Genomic DNA, 20,771 nt, shown 5'->3' with positions numbered 1-20,771 from the left:
TAAAAAGTAAAAAGTGAATAAGACCCCAATGAGATGATGCTGTGAATGTAACAATAAGGTTAATATTAGTAAGTGGAGAACATACGACTCAGATAAACCCGAGCCCCCTTCTTTCCACTCGAAGGTCCATCTCAACACAGTGATAAATTCAAGCAAAATGCAAGCTGGGCTCCATCATTCTGAAGCATACCGCCAGTCCCGAGCGAAGCCTGCTGAGCTCTAGGGAGACATCCTCCTTATCCCCCCTGCTCTCTCCCACCCTTTTCCAAGAGTAAAAAGTTCATACCTAGGGGGACTACGTTCCTATTGCCTGTAACAAATTACCACAAAACCGGTGATTTAAAACAACACAAATTTACTCTTTGATAGTTCTGGAGGCCAGAAGTCCAAGTGAGTATTTCTGGGGCTCACAGCGAGGTGTTGGCAAGACTGACTCCCGGTGCAGGGACTCTTCTGGGGGAGAGCTCATCTCCCCAGCTTCCGGGCGGCGGCTGCCCTGTTCCCTGCCTTCCAGACACATCACTCTGCCTTCTGCCGTCGTCACACCTCCTCAGATGCTGATCTTCCTGCATTCCTCTTCTGATCACACTGGGCCACCTGGACAACCCAGGGTACTCTCCCATCGCAGGATCTGCAATTTAATCACACCTGTGACCATGAAGGTAACAAGAGTCAGAGGTCCAGGAATTAGGACATGGACGCCTTTAAGTGCCATTACATCGGTGATGATATTCCAGGTACTCAACCACTGACAGGCCACTTAAGACAGCGTGTCTGATTCTTGGAAAGATCTGGATTGTGTAGGATCCTGGCAATCCCAACATGTTGGGAAGTGAGAGGGTCAGGCTGGGTGTCTCGGGCGGTGCTGAGGCACTGCAGGGTGGGGAGGAGTATCTCTCTCTCTAGTCAGTGGAAACCTTTTCCAAGCAGTACAGCCACACCCGTGTGCTCTGCCTGAATAACAACCTGTCCTGGCCTGCCTATCTAGGCTTCTGCCAATTATCCTCTAACCCTCATCCCTGACCAGCACACAGATCTCCTGGGACCTGGTCACGGGCTGTACTTTAGTCCTTGAACTTGGAATGTCCATTTAGGCCTCACCACCACCCTATGATTAGATTCTACACTTATCTTTTTTTTGCAAGAACATACCCAGGGTCATATGTGCTATTAACTGTCAGGGTCGGGACTTGAACTCTAGCACTTTGACTTAGAAGGTGAGCTCCTAACCACTGTGGTTAGGTCTTCAAGAAGACACACATCTCTTTGCCAGATAAGGGAAGCATGTGCGGAGATGATGAAGGCAACGTGGCGGTGCCAGCGGTAATCCCTGGTCCCTACGCATTTCAGAGGTTTACATAAAACCCTCCCCCATAGAACGTAATGGTTACGAGGAGGCCTTCTTGTTCATACAGTATGAAGTCTTATCTACTCTGTATGACCAAACCCAAACACTCCTGAATAGACAGCCTGTGATAAAAGTAAGCCAAGTCCAAACTCCAATTTATCTCGGCTGCATAGCATTCTAGAACAAAGTATGGCTGTGAGCATGAAATGAGATAGAGGAATAAATAAAGTCTGGAGTCAACAGTTTTGTGTGTAAGACCTAACTGACTGGCCTACTTTGGTGATAATATTCTGCTTAACCTCCTCCAGTGCAAAGAGTAGCAGGGACAGGAGCAGCAGTGACAGCAGCCTGACCAAACCACTCCTGGACTCTGAGTCTTTCATTCGCCGCTAGCTGGTCATGGTTAGACGTGCACTGTTCACGCCAGAGGAAACAACATCTAACAGAAAAAAGTAGCACCACACAAAGAGAAAAAAGAATCATTTGGGGGTATTTTTAAATTTTGCTTTTTGTAAAAACAAATCTTGGTTGGGACAGGAGTACTAGCACTTTCATTCATTGACCTGAAGGATTATACAGAATAGATGAACATGAGAGACTGTTTTTAAAAATAAAATTAGAGTGAAATCTTGATTGAATTTCTGTATAGTCCCTTAAAATCATTTATTCCATGTATAAATCAGATTAAGTAAAATGCTAGAAGCCGAGATGAATACTATTTGAAGATGCTTTGGAGAAAAGTTGGAAGCAAATTCTACTTTAAACCCTTTAACCTGATAAAAAACCTGAAGTATTCTTGCTAATTTGGAAAATACCCCTGATATTTAAAATTTCCTAAAGGTAGCTCTCCTCCTACCTTTATGATGGAATACTGTGTGATTTCAGTCAAGAGGCATAGTTATTACCCTAAGAAAAAGTCCTGCTTTCCACAGGCAGCCACCTTAGTCATTACTGAAGTGCCCTTATGACTGTAGAGAGACCAGGTAAGAAGCCAGGGGAGGCAGAGAGAGAGATCAAAGTGTTTTTATTTACTCCTTTCATGTTTGGTAGCACCTACTGTTTACCATGCACACTTTTCGACTCATGCTGAAAGTTGGAATTCACCCATCTCTCTTTTCCTGTCTGAGGTGCAGATGGAGCACATTCGTGGAGTCCGTCCATCCCTGCCCCCACGTGTTCGCACATGCACACACACACCTAGCCAGTGGAAAAGAAAAAGGGTTACTCACATTCATCCACTTTACAAAGATTTCCAGGTTGCGATGGGAGGGCGTTAGCTCTCCCTGAAGGATGAATAAATACGCAGCTCCACTGACAACCTGTTCACAGTCAAACGGAGGTGAAAAGTGAGACCCAGGTCTTGCCCTCCTGGCGCTTCTGAGACCCAGTCCTGGCAACATGCAGTGGGTAGTCTTCTGCCTGATGGTCATCTTCTCAGGGGTGGTGGCCCGTAGATCCAGCCACCAAGGGCAAGATCGCCTCTTGATCAGACTGCGTCAACTTATTGATACTGTGGATCAGCTGAAGAATTATGTGAATGACTTGGTAAGGCTGCACTTGTCACAACAAAATTTAAATCATATTCTTCAGTTACTATAAAAGAAGCTTTTTGACTTAACAAAATAACTCAGAACTCATTTTCTTTTGCTCTAGGACCCTGAATTTCTGCCAGCTCCAGAAGATGTAAAGGTAAGACCAGTTGAATTTATTGGTGAAGTTATGTTTGATAGAAGTTTTTAAATCCAATTAAGAAAGGCACTAGCATGATTTTTTAGGAATATAGTTAATTTCAATGAATCTGAAGGTTTAATAATTGATAAAATAGTGTTTTCTATTTTGGTCAACTATTCATTAATTTACCAAAAAGCCAAACAATAAAATGCTATATATCTTATAAAATATATTTTTCTCTCCAAATATCTCTAAGAGTACATCTAAGTAGTACTGGTGAGATGGAATAACAAAACTAGAAAATAAGTCTATGCTATGATCAGTTTCTTAACAATGACTCATGAATTACATTGTAAGAGACCTTGTGCATGAAAGTTCTTGAGCCCTTTTGTAAACCTGTCTAAGAAATACAAATACACACCATAAGAAGCAGAATTCACTTCTTAATAACATGAAAGAAAGAAAGAAAGAAAGAAAGAAAGAAAGAAAGAAAGAAAGAAAGAAAGAAAAAGGAAAGGAAAGGAAAGGTGGAAGGAAGGAAGAGAGAAAGGAAGAAAAAAAGAAGAAAGAAAGAAAGAAAGAAAGAAAGAAAGAAAGAAAGAAAGAAAGAAAGAAAGAAAGAAAAAGGAAAGGAAAGGAAAGGAAAGGTGGAAGGAAGGAAGAGAGAAAGGAAGAAAAAAAGAAAGGAAGAAAAAAAGAAAAAGAAAGAAGAGCAGATTACAGAACTCAGGAGTGTGGAAAGGCAGGCTGTGCTGTAGAATAGACTTCCCATATACCTGGCCTCCAAGGGTCTCCTCTCCTTTGGCCTTCAGCGAGGTCTTTTGAAAGGACCATTTTCAGCAACTCATCCCATTCTCTTAAGCCATCTAAATCCATTAGGTCCAGGGAAGAAGAGGCCTATTGTTCAAGTGCACCACTTCCTCACTAGTCCTTACTCAGTCTTCAGGTTTGATACCCTGAGGATATAAATGCAATTGGGGAAATGTTTTCATTGTCACAGACCTTTCACTGCATAAATCAGAATAACTGTAAAAGTGTTACCAGTAATTAGGACACTACAGAGGGGGAGACTTAAGAAGATACAGTGCAAAGAGAACAATTATGGTAAATGACTCTGTGTAAAAGTTTAGAAAGTGAATGAGTCACAACTATTGCTTTTCTCTAAAATTCACTCTCTAGCTCTGAACGTAACTACTCTCATTCACTAGGCCCTTTTCTAATAAGCAGCATCTAAAATGAAAGTAGCACATTCAGTTTATTGGAAAGACTTTTCCAATAAGTAAGAACATGTCTTAATCAATGTCCTAATTATCAAAACAGAACATTTTTCAGCATCTCACGCCCTTTGTTGAACTGCTGTGGTTAGAATTCTTTCTGGAATTTTCAAGCTACAGACTATATCTTGCAAAATAAGAAAGATATCCTACTTTATGGCTTGAGTGGGTACTTTCTTCATAAACTTTGTTAAAGAGAAGTGCTTTTTCTCTTACATCATAAAGTGAGGGTTTGGTCTTGGTGACCCTGCATGCATCTGGTGATCTGATCAAGCAGCCCTGGCTGTGATTCCAGTGAGTGATGGTATAACAGGTCGGTAAGCTATGCTGACAGCAGACTCAGGAAGGAAGAAGAGAGCACAAGGCACTGTAGTGCTACCTCAAGTTTTTCAGAGCTAGCATCAAAGCAGGCTCTATGAGACTTAGAAAGATCAAAAAGTTTAATGAAAAGAAATCCATCTATATTTTGCAGATAAATATTGCTATATACTCATTATCTAAGATCTCTAATTGGTCTGGCCAGGAATCTTCCTTCTTCTTTCTAATCCTACTGGTGGTTCTGAACTGGTGGTCACCGCCCCCCTTCTCCCCAGAACATCTGTCAATGTCTGGAGAAATGTTTGGCTTTCACAGTTGTGTGTGTGTGAGGGGTTTCTATTGGCATCAAGTAGATAGAGGCCAGGACGCTGCTAAATATTCTAGAGCGCACAGCCCTGACAACAAAGACTTATGCAGCCCAGGGTGCCAGTAGTGCCGCTGAGAAACCCTGACTTAAACCTAGTTTGTGTGTGGGACAAAGGTTATTTTGTCCAATTAGTAAGACTTCCCAGTGTGAATGGTCAGGGCTTTCTTTAAAAAAAAAAAAAAAAAAAGTAAGGAGGTTAAAAATAAGCTGTCAGAGGGCAAATATTTTCAAATATTCAACTGTAAAAGGACTAAGCCCTGTACACCTCCTGGCAAAAGCAGCATTTGCTGGACTGCTCTGGGCTGAGGACAGGAGTGGTTCGTGACTCTGGCGTCTGACCCACTGCTCCCTCTGTTCTGCAAAACACATGTAGGACAACTGGATCCATGTGTTTTCATGTATTAAAGAATGAGGGGAGCCACACTTAGCTGCACCAAGGCACAGCATGGGACATCCAAGCACCTGCTCCCAGGGGGTGGTGCCACACATGAACTTGGGATCATCCAGGAAACCCCTGAAGTGAGCAGCAGGGCTCCTGCACTACCTGGACAAGATTCCCCTGTCCACGCCCCTTCTTAGCAGTGAGCACACCCTTTTTGCAGCTCCTCCACCTCTTTTCCTCCAAGGCTGCCTTAGCTGTGCATCTGGAGTCAAATTCAGCAGTTCCTGGTCCTGGCCATGATGGCCAGGGACAGCTCTGCTACTTGCAGCAAGCACAGAGGCAAACCCTGTAGTCTGTCGACACAGGAAGGGGGGCCCGGCCCCATCGGCAAGAGTGGCTGTCCAGGCTGTCAAAGCCGCCATCACTGGTCCGGACCACTCCTGGCAATGGTGGCTCAGGGGGGCTTGTTTGGTGGGGCCCTTCTACTTCTTTGGAATCTGATCTCCTTTCAACACACATGTAAATGTTAACTCAGCAAAATGGGCCTCTGTGAGAAATGCTGGTTTCTCAGATCAGCACAGATGAAGCAGTTAGCGTTTTCAGTTTCAGCTGGAAAATTTACCTCTTTAAATATGAATATTATTTTTTCCAGTAAGTTAAGCCGGTTGTGGTCAAAAAGAAGAGAAAAGAAAAAACTTCAACAAACAAGAGAATGTGGTTTTCAAGGAAAAAAAAGTGCTATAATTAACATTTATAAATAGTTTCTATTAAATAAGCATTTTGGCAAACATGGGAAGGACACTACCTTGCCCTCATGAGAGGCAAGCGGCTCTGATAGAAGGAAACCAGATAAGCCGGTTCTCAGATTGTGGGTCTGTATGCAAAGCGAGCCGGTGGGGTTGTGTCTCCAAGTGCATGTTATTAATCAACACATTCATAACCGGGTACGCCGAGGGGTTGGAAAATGCAAAGCAGGCCAGGCGCTATTTTCAGCTGACTGTCCATTGAGACTCAGGTGTGCTGTAGGGACCCAGAGGTGGGGGTTTCTGGTTGTATGGCAGTGCTTCCACACCCATGGGTGAAGTGAAGACGGGGCAGCTTGGGGGAGGAGGGTGGCGTCATATATACACACTGCCTGAAAGAGAAAAGAAACTTGGATACAAGTTCTTAGATCAGCATTAAAATGTTTTTTACAGGTCAGTATAAACTTTGTTCTTCCAATAGGCTTCATTGTCAGTGCGATTTCTAAGACTCTGACTTATTCGTTGGTAACTAGTTGTTGGGCTAAATCAAGAGACACATTTCATTCTTCATTCTGTCCACCACTTCTTTGTTCTCTGAGACTTTGACTTATCCTCTTACTGCCTGAGAAACCCTCTTCCCTCTCATTGGCTGGGCAATTCAGGCAGAAACCTTCCCTACCCGACGTGGGAGTGTGAGTAGTGATTTAGGAAAGCCAAGCGTGATCTATGGCGAGGGTACTGAATCTGCCACCAGAAGCAGGTGCCCACGTCCTTTCCCCAAAGGAGGGGCTTGGCTTTAACCCCGTTACTTCATTTGTTGACTCCATGAGTATTTCCTGGGCACTCACTAGCAACAAGGCTCTATGCCAGGTGTTGGGCAACATCGGATGCTGCTATTAGACGTTCTATGTAAATCATAGAGGCAAACAGAATACAAATGAAAAGATTCTTAATCAGACCACAGCATAACTCACAGCATGCTGCCACAGGTCAGTGTGACTTTTAGAGCCTCATAACTTAGAAAATTCCCTTACAAAACTGAAGCTCACGCCCACCACTCAGACCTCAGGTGTTGGGAAGAACTGGGGAAAGTGGGCTTCCTTCGGCTCCTCAGCCCCAGGTGAGGTGGGACATGAAGTCATTCCTCACTTGCCTCTGAAATGGATGTGACCTAAGACACTGTCTTACAAGTAAAAAGGGGGACTGGGAAGGACATGCTTACTCTCTGAATAACTTTCGTTAACATATCCACAAATTGTTTCCCTTTCAGAGACACTGTGAGCGATCGGCTTTTTCATGTTTTCAGAAGGTCCAACTAAAGTCAGCAAATACAGGAGACAACGAGATCAACATATTAACTAAACGGCTGATGAGGAAACTGCCTCCCACAAATGCAGAGAGAAAACAGAAACAGAGACTAGTAAGACTGACCTTTGTTTTCCATTTTATCTGTCCTGATGACTTATAACACACACACACACTCGCTTACTCCTTAGCCAGAGCCTCAGTGTCTTTCTGCAACTTGCACTTTATATACAGTGTTGTTTTGAGACATGAAGTCACCCCTCATAAGTCCAGAGGCTTGAAAGTGCCCAGAAACCCAAACGGAACTCGCTGACAGTCCCTGGCCCCTGGAGTACATAATACAACTTCCCATGGTGAGGGATTCACTGGGCAAAGAATTTGGTTGTGACTTAGGAGTAAAAAATACTTTCCTCTCATTTAACTTGCATTCTAATTGACAGGAGCCACATCCTAGCTTTCCTATAAGGAAAACGACAGCCTGACAGAGATCAGGATAAATCAGACTTGGCCTTCCTCTCTTAAAGAATATGACTGTCCTGTGCAGTAACAGAGTTCATACTCATTTCAACAGGTGGGCCCCATTATGTGGCTGGAGATTTCCAATAGTCCCCAGTTTGAGGGGCCCTGAGACCCTCATGTATGGCCCTTCTTTTGCCAACTCATGAGCAATGCTGATCCTCTCATGAGTGATATAAGCATTAACCAAATTCAGTAGGTAAACACCTAAGATACATTACTCCCCCATTTTTTTTTTTTACCAGTTTTCTCTCCTTCAAGGAATTTCACATGTGATTCAAATGAAATCTTAGTTACATTGTCAAAATGATTTTTATTTACTGTGGTTGCTTGGCTAGATCGCAATGTGAAAAGTATCCCCCTCAAAGTATCCTCAGAAAGAAAGGAACTGAGCATGTCCTTGAAATCCAGTATCAAAGATGCATGAAATGGTAGTGCTGGCACTGAGCTTAGAAGTATCCAGTTAAGCACCCTCATTTGATAGATGGGAAAGGGACAACAAAGAGCCTAAGTGGTGTTTCCCCTACAAACAGCAAGGGCCAGAATGAGAACCAGAACTTATATTTCCTCCTGTCAGTCCAGTGCTCTCACTACAGTATCAGGCTGGCATTATAGGTGCTAAATACCAGGTACTGGCATGGTGTGTGGGCTATCAATGTACTTTACCCAAATAAGGTAAACCAAGAAATATTTTCAAAAAAGAAATATAAGCGAATAATACCCATATGAAAAATTCTTCACTCTCCCTGTAATCAAATAAGTGGGAATTAAAGCAAGGAAATCCTATTTTTTTCCAATAAAAACTTTTAACCCAATAATGGTAAAAATGCTCTATGTGAATAGAAATAAAACTTTTTACAATGTACATTAAAAGTCTTAAATTTTTTCATTTCTTTTTTTTTGTAAAAATATATTTTATTGATTTTTACAGAGAGAAAGAGAGAGGGACAGAGAGTCAGAAACATCGATGAGAGAGAAACATCGATTAGCCGCCTCCTGCACACCTCCTACTGGGGATGTGCCCGCAACCAAGGTACATGCCCTTGACCGGAATCCAACCTGGGACCTTTCAGTCCACAGGCCGATGCTCTATCCACTGAGCCAAACCAGTTAGGGCAAAAGCCTTAAAATTTTTCATCCCTTTAATTTAGTAATTCTACTTCTAGAAGTTTATCAAATAAAATATATAAAGATATATATGAAAAACTATTCAGAGATGTTCTTTGAAGCACTGTATAAAATAGAAAATGTTAGAAGCAATCTATGTGTTTTAGGCAATAGTTCAATCCTATGTTGGAATACAAAGCTACCATTGTGTACCATATTTGAACATTAAAGAATATTTTTTAATATATTTTTATTGATTTCAGAGAGGAAGGCAGAGAGAGATAGAAACATCAATGATGAGAGAGAATCACCTATTGGCTGCCTCCTGCACACTCCCTACTGGGGATCAAGCCCGCAACCCTGGCATGTGACCTTGACCGGAATCAAACCCGGGACCCTTCAGTCCGCAGGTCGAAGCTCTATGCACTAAGCCAAACCAGCTAGGGCAACATTGAAGGATATTTAACACAGAAGAAATGCTCATGTTATCTTAAATATATAAAAAGCAAATTACCCATCAGTGTATAGAAATGCAAAGAAAAAAAATCACTGGAAGGGTATGTATCAAAACATGGCTGTGGTTATCTCTGAGGGTGGGATTACAGTAAGTGATTTTCCCCATTATTATTTTCTGAACAATTTTATGCATTTCCCAATATTTCAGTGAACATGATTTATGACTCTAATTGGAAAAAAACAAATTTTAAATGAATGTTTTATTCAATGGGAAAAAAGTTTCAAAGAAGAATATTACTTTTTCATTGATTTCTAGATGTGCCCTTCATGTGATTCTTACGAGAAAAAACCACCCAAAGAATACCTAGAAAGACTAAAATCACTCATCCAAAAGGTACCACTTAAATTATGTTAGATTTCCTACCTCAATTGTACCCGGATGGCGTCCTGTGTGGGTACTCATGGTGCACTGTCTCCACAGATGATCCATCAGCACCTCTCCTAGAGCACGTGGAGTGGAAGGTTCCTGGGCCTCGCTGCAGCTGACACTATGTGCCGTACTCTAACACAGCAGGGACACTCACTTCTGGGTATTCCCAATGGAGGAATACGATATATTAGTGAAGAGGGTAAACTCTGTTTAAAGTCCGGATTATTTCCCCCATGTTGCTATGCAATACTTCAGTTTAATCCACCTGGTCTATGTTTGCCCAACTTGAAAAAACTGCCTATTGATTTCCTATGTTATGGATTTGGATTCTAAAATTTTTACTTACCTGCCCAACTATCACATTTCTTGGTTGGGGAGAAGCTAAAATTCTTAACCGAAAATATAGTTTGGGAATATATTTATCTTGTATTAACTTTGATCTTGATTACCACAAGAATGAGGTCTCTGATAATCATAAGTTAAAAGTGATACACTGTAATTCAAGCTAAAAATGTAAGAAGTATAGGGTCAAAATGCAAAACTGAATTCTCTAGTAATTTAATGAAATGAAAAATGAGTGTCTAAAAATGTATAGCTCAAAAGTTTACTTTTTATCTCAGAATGTCTAACATATAATATATAATTTATTTATGTACCAGAAGGATATCTTTACCAGATGCCTACACAAAAGTCTTACTTCCTCATTGGGATTTATCAAATATTTAAATACGATAGATATGAATATATTTATGAAATAGACTCAATCTTTTTTTCTTTAAGTGGGTGTAATTGTACCTTCCCAGCTTGAGTCCCTTTATAAGCTAACACTGAGCTTATGAAAATGGCAATTAAAATCTACAGAGGGACATCCTTCAGATGGGCTTCTGGAACTAGATAGAATTTTTAAAATCCTGTGGCTAGCTCTCCCCTGAAATCATGACAATGACTGTAGTGAGCTAATAACTTTAAATGCCTCTTTCTTTCTTTCTTTCTTTCTTTCTTTCTTTCTTTCTTTCTTTCTTTCTTTCTTTCTTTCTTTCTTCCTTCCTTCCTTCCTTCCTTCCTTCCTTCCTTCCTTCCTTCCTTCCTTTCTTTTTTATATTTCTTCTTTTAAAAATGACAGACAATTTGTGTCTGCATGCTTTCCATCAGGCAAATTGTCACTTGCAGAAAATCAAAGTCAGCCTACAAATCAAGAGCCTGGGACTCCTGTCCATACAGAATGCAGACCTGGGCATAAACGTATCAGTCCTCCAACCATGTAGCAAAAACAGGTGACCCGCTCCAAGTGCCATTTCTGTTCCAGCAGTTCATTTAGGTCAGAGGTTAGAAACTCTAGAAAAATAAATCTTCACTGGGACGTTATAAGCTATTTGAGAACCTTGTTGTTAAAATGGCTGTGAGTACACAAGGAGATGTTGTATGGGAAATGCTTTATGCTCTAAGAAAAAACGTTATCTACTTAAAAGTGCCTTAGAAACACGTACTTTTATAGTTCTAAAAGTGTGTTAGGAACCATTTATATCATCAGGTCACCATGAAATGTTTGACCATCAAAAACGAGTACTCTGTTTTAAAACATGAAGATGTTATTGCAAAGGAATCCTGTAGATATGTGCAGAAGGACGAGGCTGTACATCTAACGCCTGCCTTGGTGTGAAACAGTGCCAGGCCGGTGCTAGGTGGGGTGAAACTGGAAAGCGGGCTCAAAGTTGACCTGGGAAGAGGGATCTTTTTTCTTGTTTCTGGCTTTCTAGTTTTTTACTTCTTTGACACTGTGATTTTATATTTAAAATAATGTATTTATTTTGGTGTGTTTACTGTTAATAAGTCTCTGTTCTAGTCCTTTTGACCAGAGATTTTTACCTTCAAAGTAAAAATAATTTAGTGGGCTGTTGGCCAAGAGCCTTCACGAACCTGAGTTCAGAGACTTGGACAGGATCCTCACAATATCCCAAGTAACAGCAATGCATCGGAATAAAGAGGACGAAGAAGTGAGCCCTGCCTGCTCTGTGTTCCAGACTTAGCCAGCCCTCTAAAGCCACTGCGGCTGATCCATAGCATTACTGTTCACCTACAATGGTGACACAGGAGGCCTAAACTCTTGCTGGCTATGTCACTTGCTTAAATTTTTTGGATTTCTATTTCCCATCTATAGAATAAGGCTGTTGGACTTAATGTCTAAGGTCTATTCTGCCTATATTTTTAGAGCTTTATATGTCTGAGTCCCTAAAATCTGAATACTCTTAGAGGAATACAGTATTTGACCATACTTTTGAGTCAAACTTTCTATTGAATCTGATGTTCAGTTGATCAATGTTATTTCAATAGGATTTGTAGCAACATTCACTGGGGAAACAAGAAAAATGTTTTTAAAAAATTAAAAGAGGAAGAAAGAAAAGCATTGCTGGAGGTCCTGGGAGTTCAGGGAAATGAGTCATGATTTCCACTCCTTTAGCTGAAAGTGTCTTTTTTTGGACTCTTGCAGAGAACTGTAGCATTATTATCTATATATTGCTCTGTTGTATTGACATTTGCATCTGAGAATTTAGTTTTAATATGAACTATGTACTTTATAATTTAATGATTATTTATTATATATTTGGGTTTAAATGTTTATGTTCATAGCTTCTTATTTAAGACCTGATTATATTAAATACTACTCAGTCAGCATACTGTCTTCTGTGATTCCCTGGAAACCCTTAATTCAATAGTCTTAGCAGAAAATAAAATGGATCATTAGTTTCTGAAAACTTGTAATTTTCACATATATATGCTAAAAACTATCTTCTCTCCTTATGTGCTTCACTGAAATGGCACTTTCCACTTCCTGTCCCTACCTTTAGGATACCATAACCTTTGCGGCCCTCCCAAAGGTATGGCAGGTCTGGGCGGAATTGAAGATATTCTTCCCAATGTCCATTACTTTTGTGCAAACCTCACTCCTCACTTGTCTGTCTACTTTTCTTATTGATGACTGTTGTCTAGTGAACACTTCTCTATGTTCACCGAGGACTCAGGCATATTCTTTTCCTTGCATCCAATGTTATTCACCAACTGGATGACTTCAGTGCCCACGATGAAGAGTCCACTCCCACTGTAGCTTCCCAGAACCTGAACTGCCTCAGTTTCCAATGCCTGCATCTTTTACTCTGTCCTTGGATGTTTCCATTCCCAGGTGCCAGACTTGGTCACCTGGAAGCACTCTCTATCTGAAGTCTCTACATACATGAAACCATTGACTGCTCATCTCTTAGCTCTTACACTGCCTACTTCTATTCCATCAGTCCCAAGACCTCATCAACAGCCAGGCCTCCCTTATCTGGCTTCCTGGGGTTACTTTCCCACTTCTCTCTTAGCTCTAAACACTCACCTGCTTCAATATCTTCCTCCCTCTACTCCAGGGCACAGGATAGTTGGGCAGGACCATGCCTCACAAGGAGAAGAGAGATTTGGGTGTTCATAGTCAAGCTTGTTGAAAGAGGAGTCTATGCCTGTATCTATACTTCCTCACTTCCTATCCACTTATCAAACCACCATAATCTGATTTCTGCCCCTCCCACCCCTACTTCTATATTATAAAAACTGCCTTCTCTCTGGTCAACAATGACCTCCAAATAACCCAGCTCTCCAAAGTGTCTTAAGTCATCATCTCACTTGATCATCATGGCTTTTGCTACCTTTGATCACCCCTCCATCCTCCCTGACTGTGGAGGCAATTCTTCCTCCTGATCCTTGTCTCCCCTCTCTGACTGCATATCCATAGGGTCGGTTATTGGCTGCTTTCCTGGATCCTCCCCTTAGATCTCAATGTTCCTGGGGATTCTGTCCTTGGCTATCTTTCTCTTTAAATCTTTTCCCTCAACAGTTGGATGAGTTCCTGCATTTTGAATGCCCTCTATATGTTGGTGACCAAATCTATAGATAATAGGCTAATGCCCCTACCAAATCTGCTAATTCACCTTGTCTCTGGAGATTTCCATCATATCTCCCAGGCCCTTCACCCCAATATGTCAAAGTGATCTCATCACTTTCCCCCACTTTCATGACCTTCTCTGTTTTCCAGTATTTCCTAATCATAATGATGGGGACACATTCCCCAGCCTCCCAGACTCCGCCTTCACTCTCATATGCTATAACCAATTGGTCACTGGGCTTTGCTGTTTCTATCTCTTAAATTGGGCCTTTCTTTTCTACTCCCTCTGCCATCGCCTTAATGCTGGCTCTCGCAATGGTCGCAAGGACTTTTGAATGGATTTCTAGCCTCTTGCCTTCTCTTCTTTCCAATCTATCTCAGTTTGGCCACCAGTGATAAGTCTAATTACAACTTTCCCTTGTTAAAACCTTTCACTCTCCTCTGGAATAGAGCCTACGCCCGAGGCAGGGCATGCAAAACCTGTTATCATGTGCTCCCCTCAGCTCCTGGCCTCTCTTCCCCTTGAACTTCACACACCAGCCAATCCAATCTACTTCTAGTTCCCTAGACTCCCCACGTTGTTTCATTCCTCTGAGCCTTTGTACATGCGGTGACCTCTCCCAGGAATATCATTCCTCTGCCCCTTCCTTATAACCAGGAAACCCACATGTGTCTGTCAACATTTAAATTAGTCATCACTTCCTCTAGAAGGATTTCCATCACCATCTTTCTCTCTGTGATGCTTTAATCTCTCCCCACTTTCAGAACTTGAGCATACTTTGATTATTAGGCTTAATACGATGTATACAAATTTAGTGATTTATATGTCTGTTTCCTTTGGCAGAAGGAACTGCATTTTGCTTGCACAGTGTGTCATATATAGTAGGTAATATATAGTAGAAAACAAACATTTATGAAATTGAATTGAACTAAACACAAAGTATATTATGCACTGAAATTCTCCTTGGCATCTCTTTCTCTTACACATAGAATCCAGTTATCGCCAAAGCCAGTGATGACTGCCAGCTGTTTTCAAAGTATCGCTAGAATCCAACTACTCATCAACATCTTTAGCTTCCATTTTTTTCTGAGGCCACCAAAGTCTCTGATGCAATGATGGTGACACCTTCCTGAATAGTTTTCCTGCTTTTGTTCTTGCCCCTCACCAAAATCGATTTGCAACAAAGCAACCTGAAAGATCCTTTTGAAAACTGATCAGAATATATCACCTCTCAGCTCAAAACCTTCCAATGGCTGCCATCCCATTCAGAGTAAAGTGTGAGTCTTACACGGGCTACTTGGTCCCATCCCCTCCACCCATCACCTCTCTAACCTCATCTTCACTCTTCTTACTTAACTCCACACACACTGCTACTCTTTCCTTCGTCCGTACTCCAGGAACACCATCACCTAAGGCATTTTCACTTTCTGTTCCTTCCATCTGGAATGCCCCTGCCAAATGTACACATGGTCCATCCTCACCTCCTTCATGTCCATGCTCTACAGGTACCTTCTCCACCAGGTCCTCTCTGATGACCACTGTATTTTAAATTGCAACTCTCCTCCCAAACACCCCTGCTTTATTTTTCTCCATAACACGTACCACCCTGGGCATATAGATTTTAGATATTTATTTGTTTATGGTCTGTGCCCCCACTAGAAGGTGAGCTCAACGTGGGCTGAGATTTGGTATGTTTTGTTCATTGCTATCTATCTGGCACCTGGAATAATACCTGGGACACAGCAAGAACTCAGCAAATATTTTTAGGAAGAATTGGTGGTTCTGCAGTGCCTGGCCTTAAAGTTCTAATTAAAACCCCACAGGGCTTTAATTCCCAACACACAATCTGCCTTCTCTTTATTATGTAAGTGCTGTACTATTGCTTTTTCCCTTATAGCTTCTCCTGATCTCTGGATAGCATGTATTTTCTACATATATCCCACCATCCTCTTATCAGATGTAACCACACCTCTTATTTTAAAAACTGGCTTTCAGCAATCTAAAATTTGGAAGATTAAAAAGGAAACGTTATCCCACATATTATTAAAATTTTAGCAAAAAATATTTTTCTAAAGAAAGATCCTGGATTTCTATTGTCTAGAGTTCTTTCACTTGTAGATAAAACATCTTAATGCTTTCCAGTTTTACAGCTTAAAGTCTTCAGAATGATAATCTTCCTCCCCTTACAAAAATAGAAAATTCAGAGCATTCATTATGAGTTTCTAAACATGTCTTTTTCTCTTTTTTTGTTTATAATAAAATATTCTTTTCAAGAATGCTTCCTTGCATGTTGCAAATTATTTATCTCACTCTCTTTAGCTTTCCTTTCTTTGTTCTTTCTGAATGAGACATGAAGTGCTGCGAAGAAATTCTATGGGAACATAAGCAGAGGCAGGCAAGAGGCAGAGGTAGGCAGCATGAATGGGGCAGATGAGAGAGCAATTTTGTTTTATTTATTTATTTTTAAAATATTTATATTGATATCAGAGAGGAAGAGAAAGGGAGAGAGATAGAAACGACAATGATGAGAGAGAATCATTGATTAGCTGCCTCCTGCATGTGCCCTGACCAAGAATCAAACTGTGACCTCCTGGTTCATAGGTTGACGCTCAATCACTGAGCCACACAGGCTGGGCTGAGACAGCAATCTATAAATATAAAAGGCTAATATGCTAAGTGTCCTTCCCATTGTCCGACTGGTGGCTATGATGTGCACTGACCACCAGGGGGCAGATGCTCAATGCAGGAGCTGACGTGATGCACACTTGCCATTTACAGAGAAATGGCAGCACAGACCTGGCTGACAAAGCAACACTCGGCTTCCCCCAAGTGGGAGACAGTCTCTGCCACCACCGCAGAACGACAGCCCACCAAATCGCAGCCAATGCTGCTGAGACCCCATGGCCAGCCCAGAAACGGTCAGTGTGGGCGCCAGGTAATGACGTCACATAGCAACGCCCGGCTTCCTCTCCCTATCTACTAGTAGTCTCCTTGCAGTTTCTGCAGCCCAGGAACATGACTTCTCTTTATAGCCAGGTGGAAACATTTACACTGTAACCAAATGTCTGTGAAGCGTTTTCCCATGCTTCATCTCATTTGATCCTCACAGAAGTCCTGGAATAGGTAGATAGATAGGAGACTAGGTGGAATCTTATTTTCTTTTCACTAGCCGGAAAACGGAGATTTAGAAAGCTTAGAAACTTGACCCAACTGAAAAGAAGTAAGAAATGGTGGATCTTGAAAATGACTTCAGGTTTTCTCACTGTGCAGAATATAGTCAAACACTGCTACAGTTAAATATTTTACCCTTTGTTCTCCCTGCATGATATACAATAATAGTAATAATCTGCTTTGTGTTGATATTTACTGCTATGTTGCTGACAACTACCAGAAGGAGAAGTTGGGGTGCTTCACTGGGCTGGAAAAAGTTTAGCTAAATCAGAAAACAGGCCTAATTAAGCAAGTTTTTTCTATAAAAGGCTAAGTTGACTCGCACACGCACGATACATATAAAGCTCTCGCTGGCACCAATAGCACGTTTGTGTTTTGATCTGTTATTGCTGATCGTGAATTTGGTTGACACTTCTATTATAAAGGGCAAATAGCAATATTAAAATATCTCTTCTAATTAATTTCCTTTCAATGTACACAAATTCATGCACCGGGCCACTAGTTTTAAATAGGAAGGAAACCTCCGTTCAGTGGACTCTTTTACTTGCTTTCAGTGAGGTTCAATGAGGAATAATGCGAAAGATTCGAGGCACTGGCATGATTACAGAAACAGTCTGAGAGAGAACTCTTTGAGGTACAGTGTGGAGATAGACTTTAGTTCAAATGAATTATCTACCAGGTGGCAACAAAACTGGCATGTGGTCCTCAGCCCTGCCATGCATCAGAGTCATCTGGGGAGCTTATACAAAATACTACAGGGTATTTAATTAACATAAAATGAGAATGTCTGAGGGCCTGGAGAAGGGTGTTTGTGGAGCTCTCCAGGTGATTCTAGTGTGTAACCAGGGCTGAGAACCACTGAGAGAATCAAGGCCATGCTGATGTTTATGACCGAGAGAGAGATAATATGTACTACGAAATTTTAAGTACATGCATTGTACTTTCCCCAAGTCATTTCCCTTTCGCAATAATTTAATTCTCTCTGAGGCCCTAACAACAATGATAGTGCCAGAAATGTGCTTACCCTTTAAAACAAAAAGATAATTTTGGAGATATTTCAAGTAAAATTAATTATTTGTTGAAAAAAGGAAAGATGTATTGTGGGATAATCATAAAATAGAGCTAAGTACAGCAATAAACAAATGAATAGTAGCTACATGGCTGCACCACAGAAACATAATGTGGATCAAAAGATGCTAGACACAAATGAATACACACTTTATTATCCAATTTATATAACATTCCCAAACAGAAAACAGTAATAAACAGTACAGTCGACCCTCAAAAATACGGGAATTAGGAGTGCTGATCCCTGCTCAGTCAAAAAATTCACATATAACTTTGGACTCCCCTAAAACTTCACTATGAATACCTTACTGTTTACCGGAAGCCTTACTGATAACATAAACAGTTAACTAACACATTTTTGTATGTTATATGTATATATATTATTCTTAGGTACTGTATTCCTACAATAAAGTAGAGAAAATGTTATTCAGAAAATCATAAGGTAGTGAAAATATATTTGCAGTACTGTACATATTTGTTAAACAAAATCTGTGTCTAAATGGACTCTCTCAGTTCAAACTGGTGTTGCTCAGGGCCAGCTGTATTAGAAGGCAGATTGTGTTCATGCTGGGGGGGATGGGGGGAGATGTGGATGGCAATGGGAGAGAAAGAAAGTGATGCTGTATTTCTTGACCCAGAATGTGGTATTTATTGAGTTTATGATTTATACCATTTTCCCTAAGTATGTTATTCTTTAATGAAAAGTTGAAAATAAATGAGAGAAAAGATGTCTTTAAAAAATCCTCCCTATCAGATGAATGATGCAGGCGCTCCTAGAGAGTTGATGCGAGGGATGATTGGGGGGGAGGGGGAGGGTAGTGGGTAGACAGAAGGGAAATCCCAGCAGCTGCCATAAAGGAAGATTCTAGGTTGTGGTACCTTAGTTAAAAATAACACCATTACAATTATATTTTTAAACTGGCTCTGACCATGTTACCATCTTTCTATTAGGTTGAGAGATGGTCGATTTGGAGAAGAAAAGTCTGTGTTGCTGTGTATTTGTTCCCTATCATCTTAATTCAAGCAATTTTCCAAATTGAACTTACAAAAGAAATGAGAAATATATGAGAGAGAGAGAGAGAGAGAGAGAGAGAGAGAGACCACGCATCTACCTTTGGTTGGGTAGAATTCCAAGTAGAAGTGTCATAAGCATTTGCTCTAAAGTTATTGTTGGTGCATCAAAACCAGTTAAATGACTTGAGTTGTGACCATGAACAAGGTATTTGTGGTGGTCACAGGGAGTATTTGCCATTGACCTTAATCATGATTAACACCCCTTAATTTCCCAACAGAAGCTTTTCACTGCAGACATGCTCTTCAGAAGACACCCTTGAAAGGAGAGGACATGCTGCCACCTACTGAAACAATGCAAACACAGGCAGACACCCGATTTGAACGGCAGGACCTTGTCACCCACACCTGGCGAAAAGCAAATGGCATAAATGCTCAAAGGTTTTCTCAGCTTTTTCAGTCATGGACTTAAATGGGATTCATTTCCACTTCTGAGATCATTTCTAACCAGAGCTTCAGGACCAGGAAAACTGTTTCTCCTTTACCTATGGAGCTCAGTGTGAACGCGGACAAGGAGTTTGAGACCAGCTCTGGACTGTCAGTGCATGGCCACATCGATGTTTCTCTCTCTCTTCCTTACTCTCTCGCTAAAAAAATCAATTAAAATATATTTAATAAAACAATATCTCAGTTTGGATGTGCCTGATTGTTTCCTCGCCCTTAGATTCAGATGCAAGGTTTGGGGCAGTAATAGAATGAAGGTGATGCTGTGCCCTTCTCCCTACTGCACAGCAGGAACACGGGATTTGATTGCTCCTTAATGCACATGTAGCTTCAACCTCCAGCCTTCCTTCCTCTGCCCCTCCTGCCCCTCCTAGCAGGAGGTGGTGTCCAAGAAGCCTGCACCTGTTCTCACCCCAGGTGCCACTGACAGGAGCAATAGTGATTAACTGACCAGAAAGTAGGACGCCCCTTGAGATAACATTCCTTGATCTGTCTCCCTCCCCCAGACAACAGTGACACAACCTGGGATGGTGTGTTTGTGAAAGTCCTCCCTGCTGGCATGAATCACTGGTTGGCTTCAGAAATGAAAGGAGATTGAACCAGATGAGCTCTGTTGCCAAAAATACCCCAGGGAGAAGGCTACACCAAAGAACAGAGAGCAAGCTAAAGCCCACAGAGAAATACCAAGGCTGTCAGGACAGACCTACAAAATCCCTTTTAAAGATAAATATATGTAACAGGGCTTGATTCCCCTCTGGAAAATAGTCACCAGTTCAGCGAGCATCCCTACTCTACTTTCAAAGGGAATCTCAAAATAGCCTGAGAGCCTGGCCTGCATGGCTCAGTGGTTGAGCATCAATCTATGAACCAGAAGGTCACGGTTCAATTCCTGGTCAGGGCACACACTGGGTTGTGGGCTTGATCCCCAGCGTGGGGTGTGCAGGAGGCAGCCAATCAATGATTCTCTCTCATCACTGATGTTTCTATCTCTCTCTCCCTCTCCCTTCTTCTCTGAAACCAATAAAAATAAATTTAAAAAAAATAGCATGAGAGATACAAGTTTCACAGAGAAAACATAAGGGTGTACTGAATGAAGATAAAAGAGTGGGGTGGGGGGGCAATGGTAAGATATGTACACATATAATACCTTAATAAAAATATATATAAAGGAAAAAAAAGAATA

General features: G+C 41.3%; 1 protein-coding gene across 1 annotated transcript; it reads left to right on the top strand.

The window, feature by feature from the left end:
- Positions 1-694: 694 nt before the first annotated feature.
- On the top strand, positions 695-9,992 carry IL21 (interleukin 21; the record flags this gene model as incomplete). Its single annotated transcript, XM_080673433.1, has 6 exons — positions 695-737; positions 2,706-2,893; positions 3,002-3,037; positions 7,374-7,523; positions 9,804-9,881; positions 9,969-9,992. The coding sequence occupies 6 exons, from the start codon at positions 695-697 to the stop codon at positions 9,990-9,992; spliced, it is 519 nt and encodes a 172-aa protein (XP_080529559.1).
- Between the last annotated feature and the right edge of the window lie 10,779 nt (positions 9,993-20,771).

Source organism: Plecotus auritus (assembly GCF_963455305.1).
Source record: "Plecotus auritus genome assembly, chromosome: 6".
Taxonomy (NCBI): domain Eukaryota; kingdom Metazoa; phylum Chordata; class Mammalia; order Chiroptera; family Vespertilionidae; genus Plecotus; species Plecotus auritus.
Note: the sequence above shows the minus strand (reverse complement) of the source record. Positions and strands in the feature narration are given on the sequence as shown.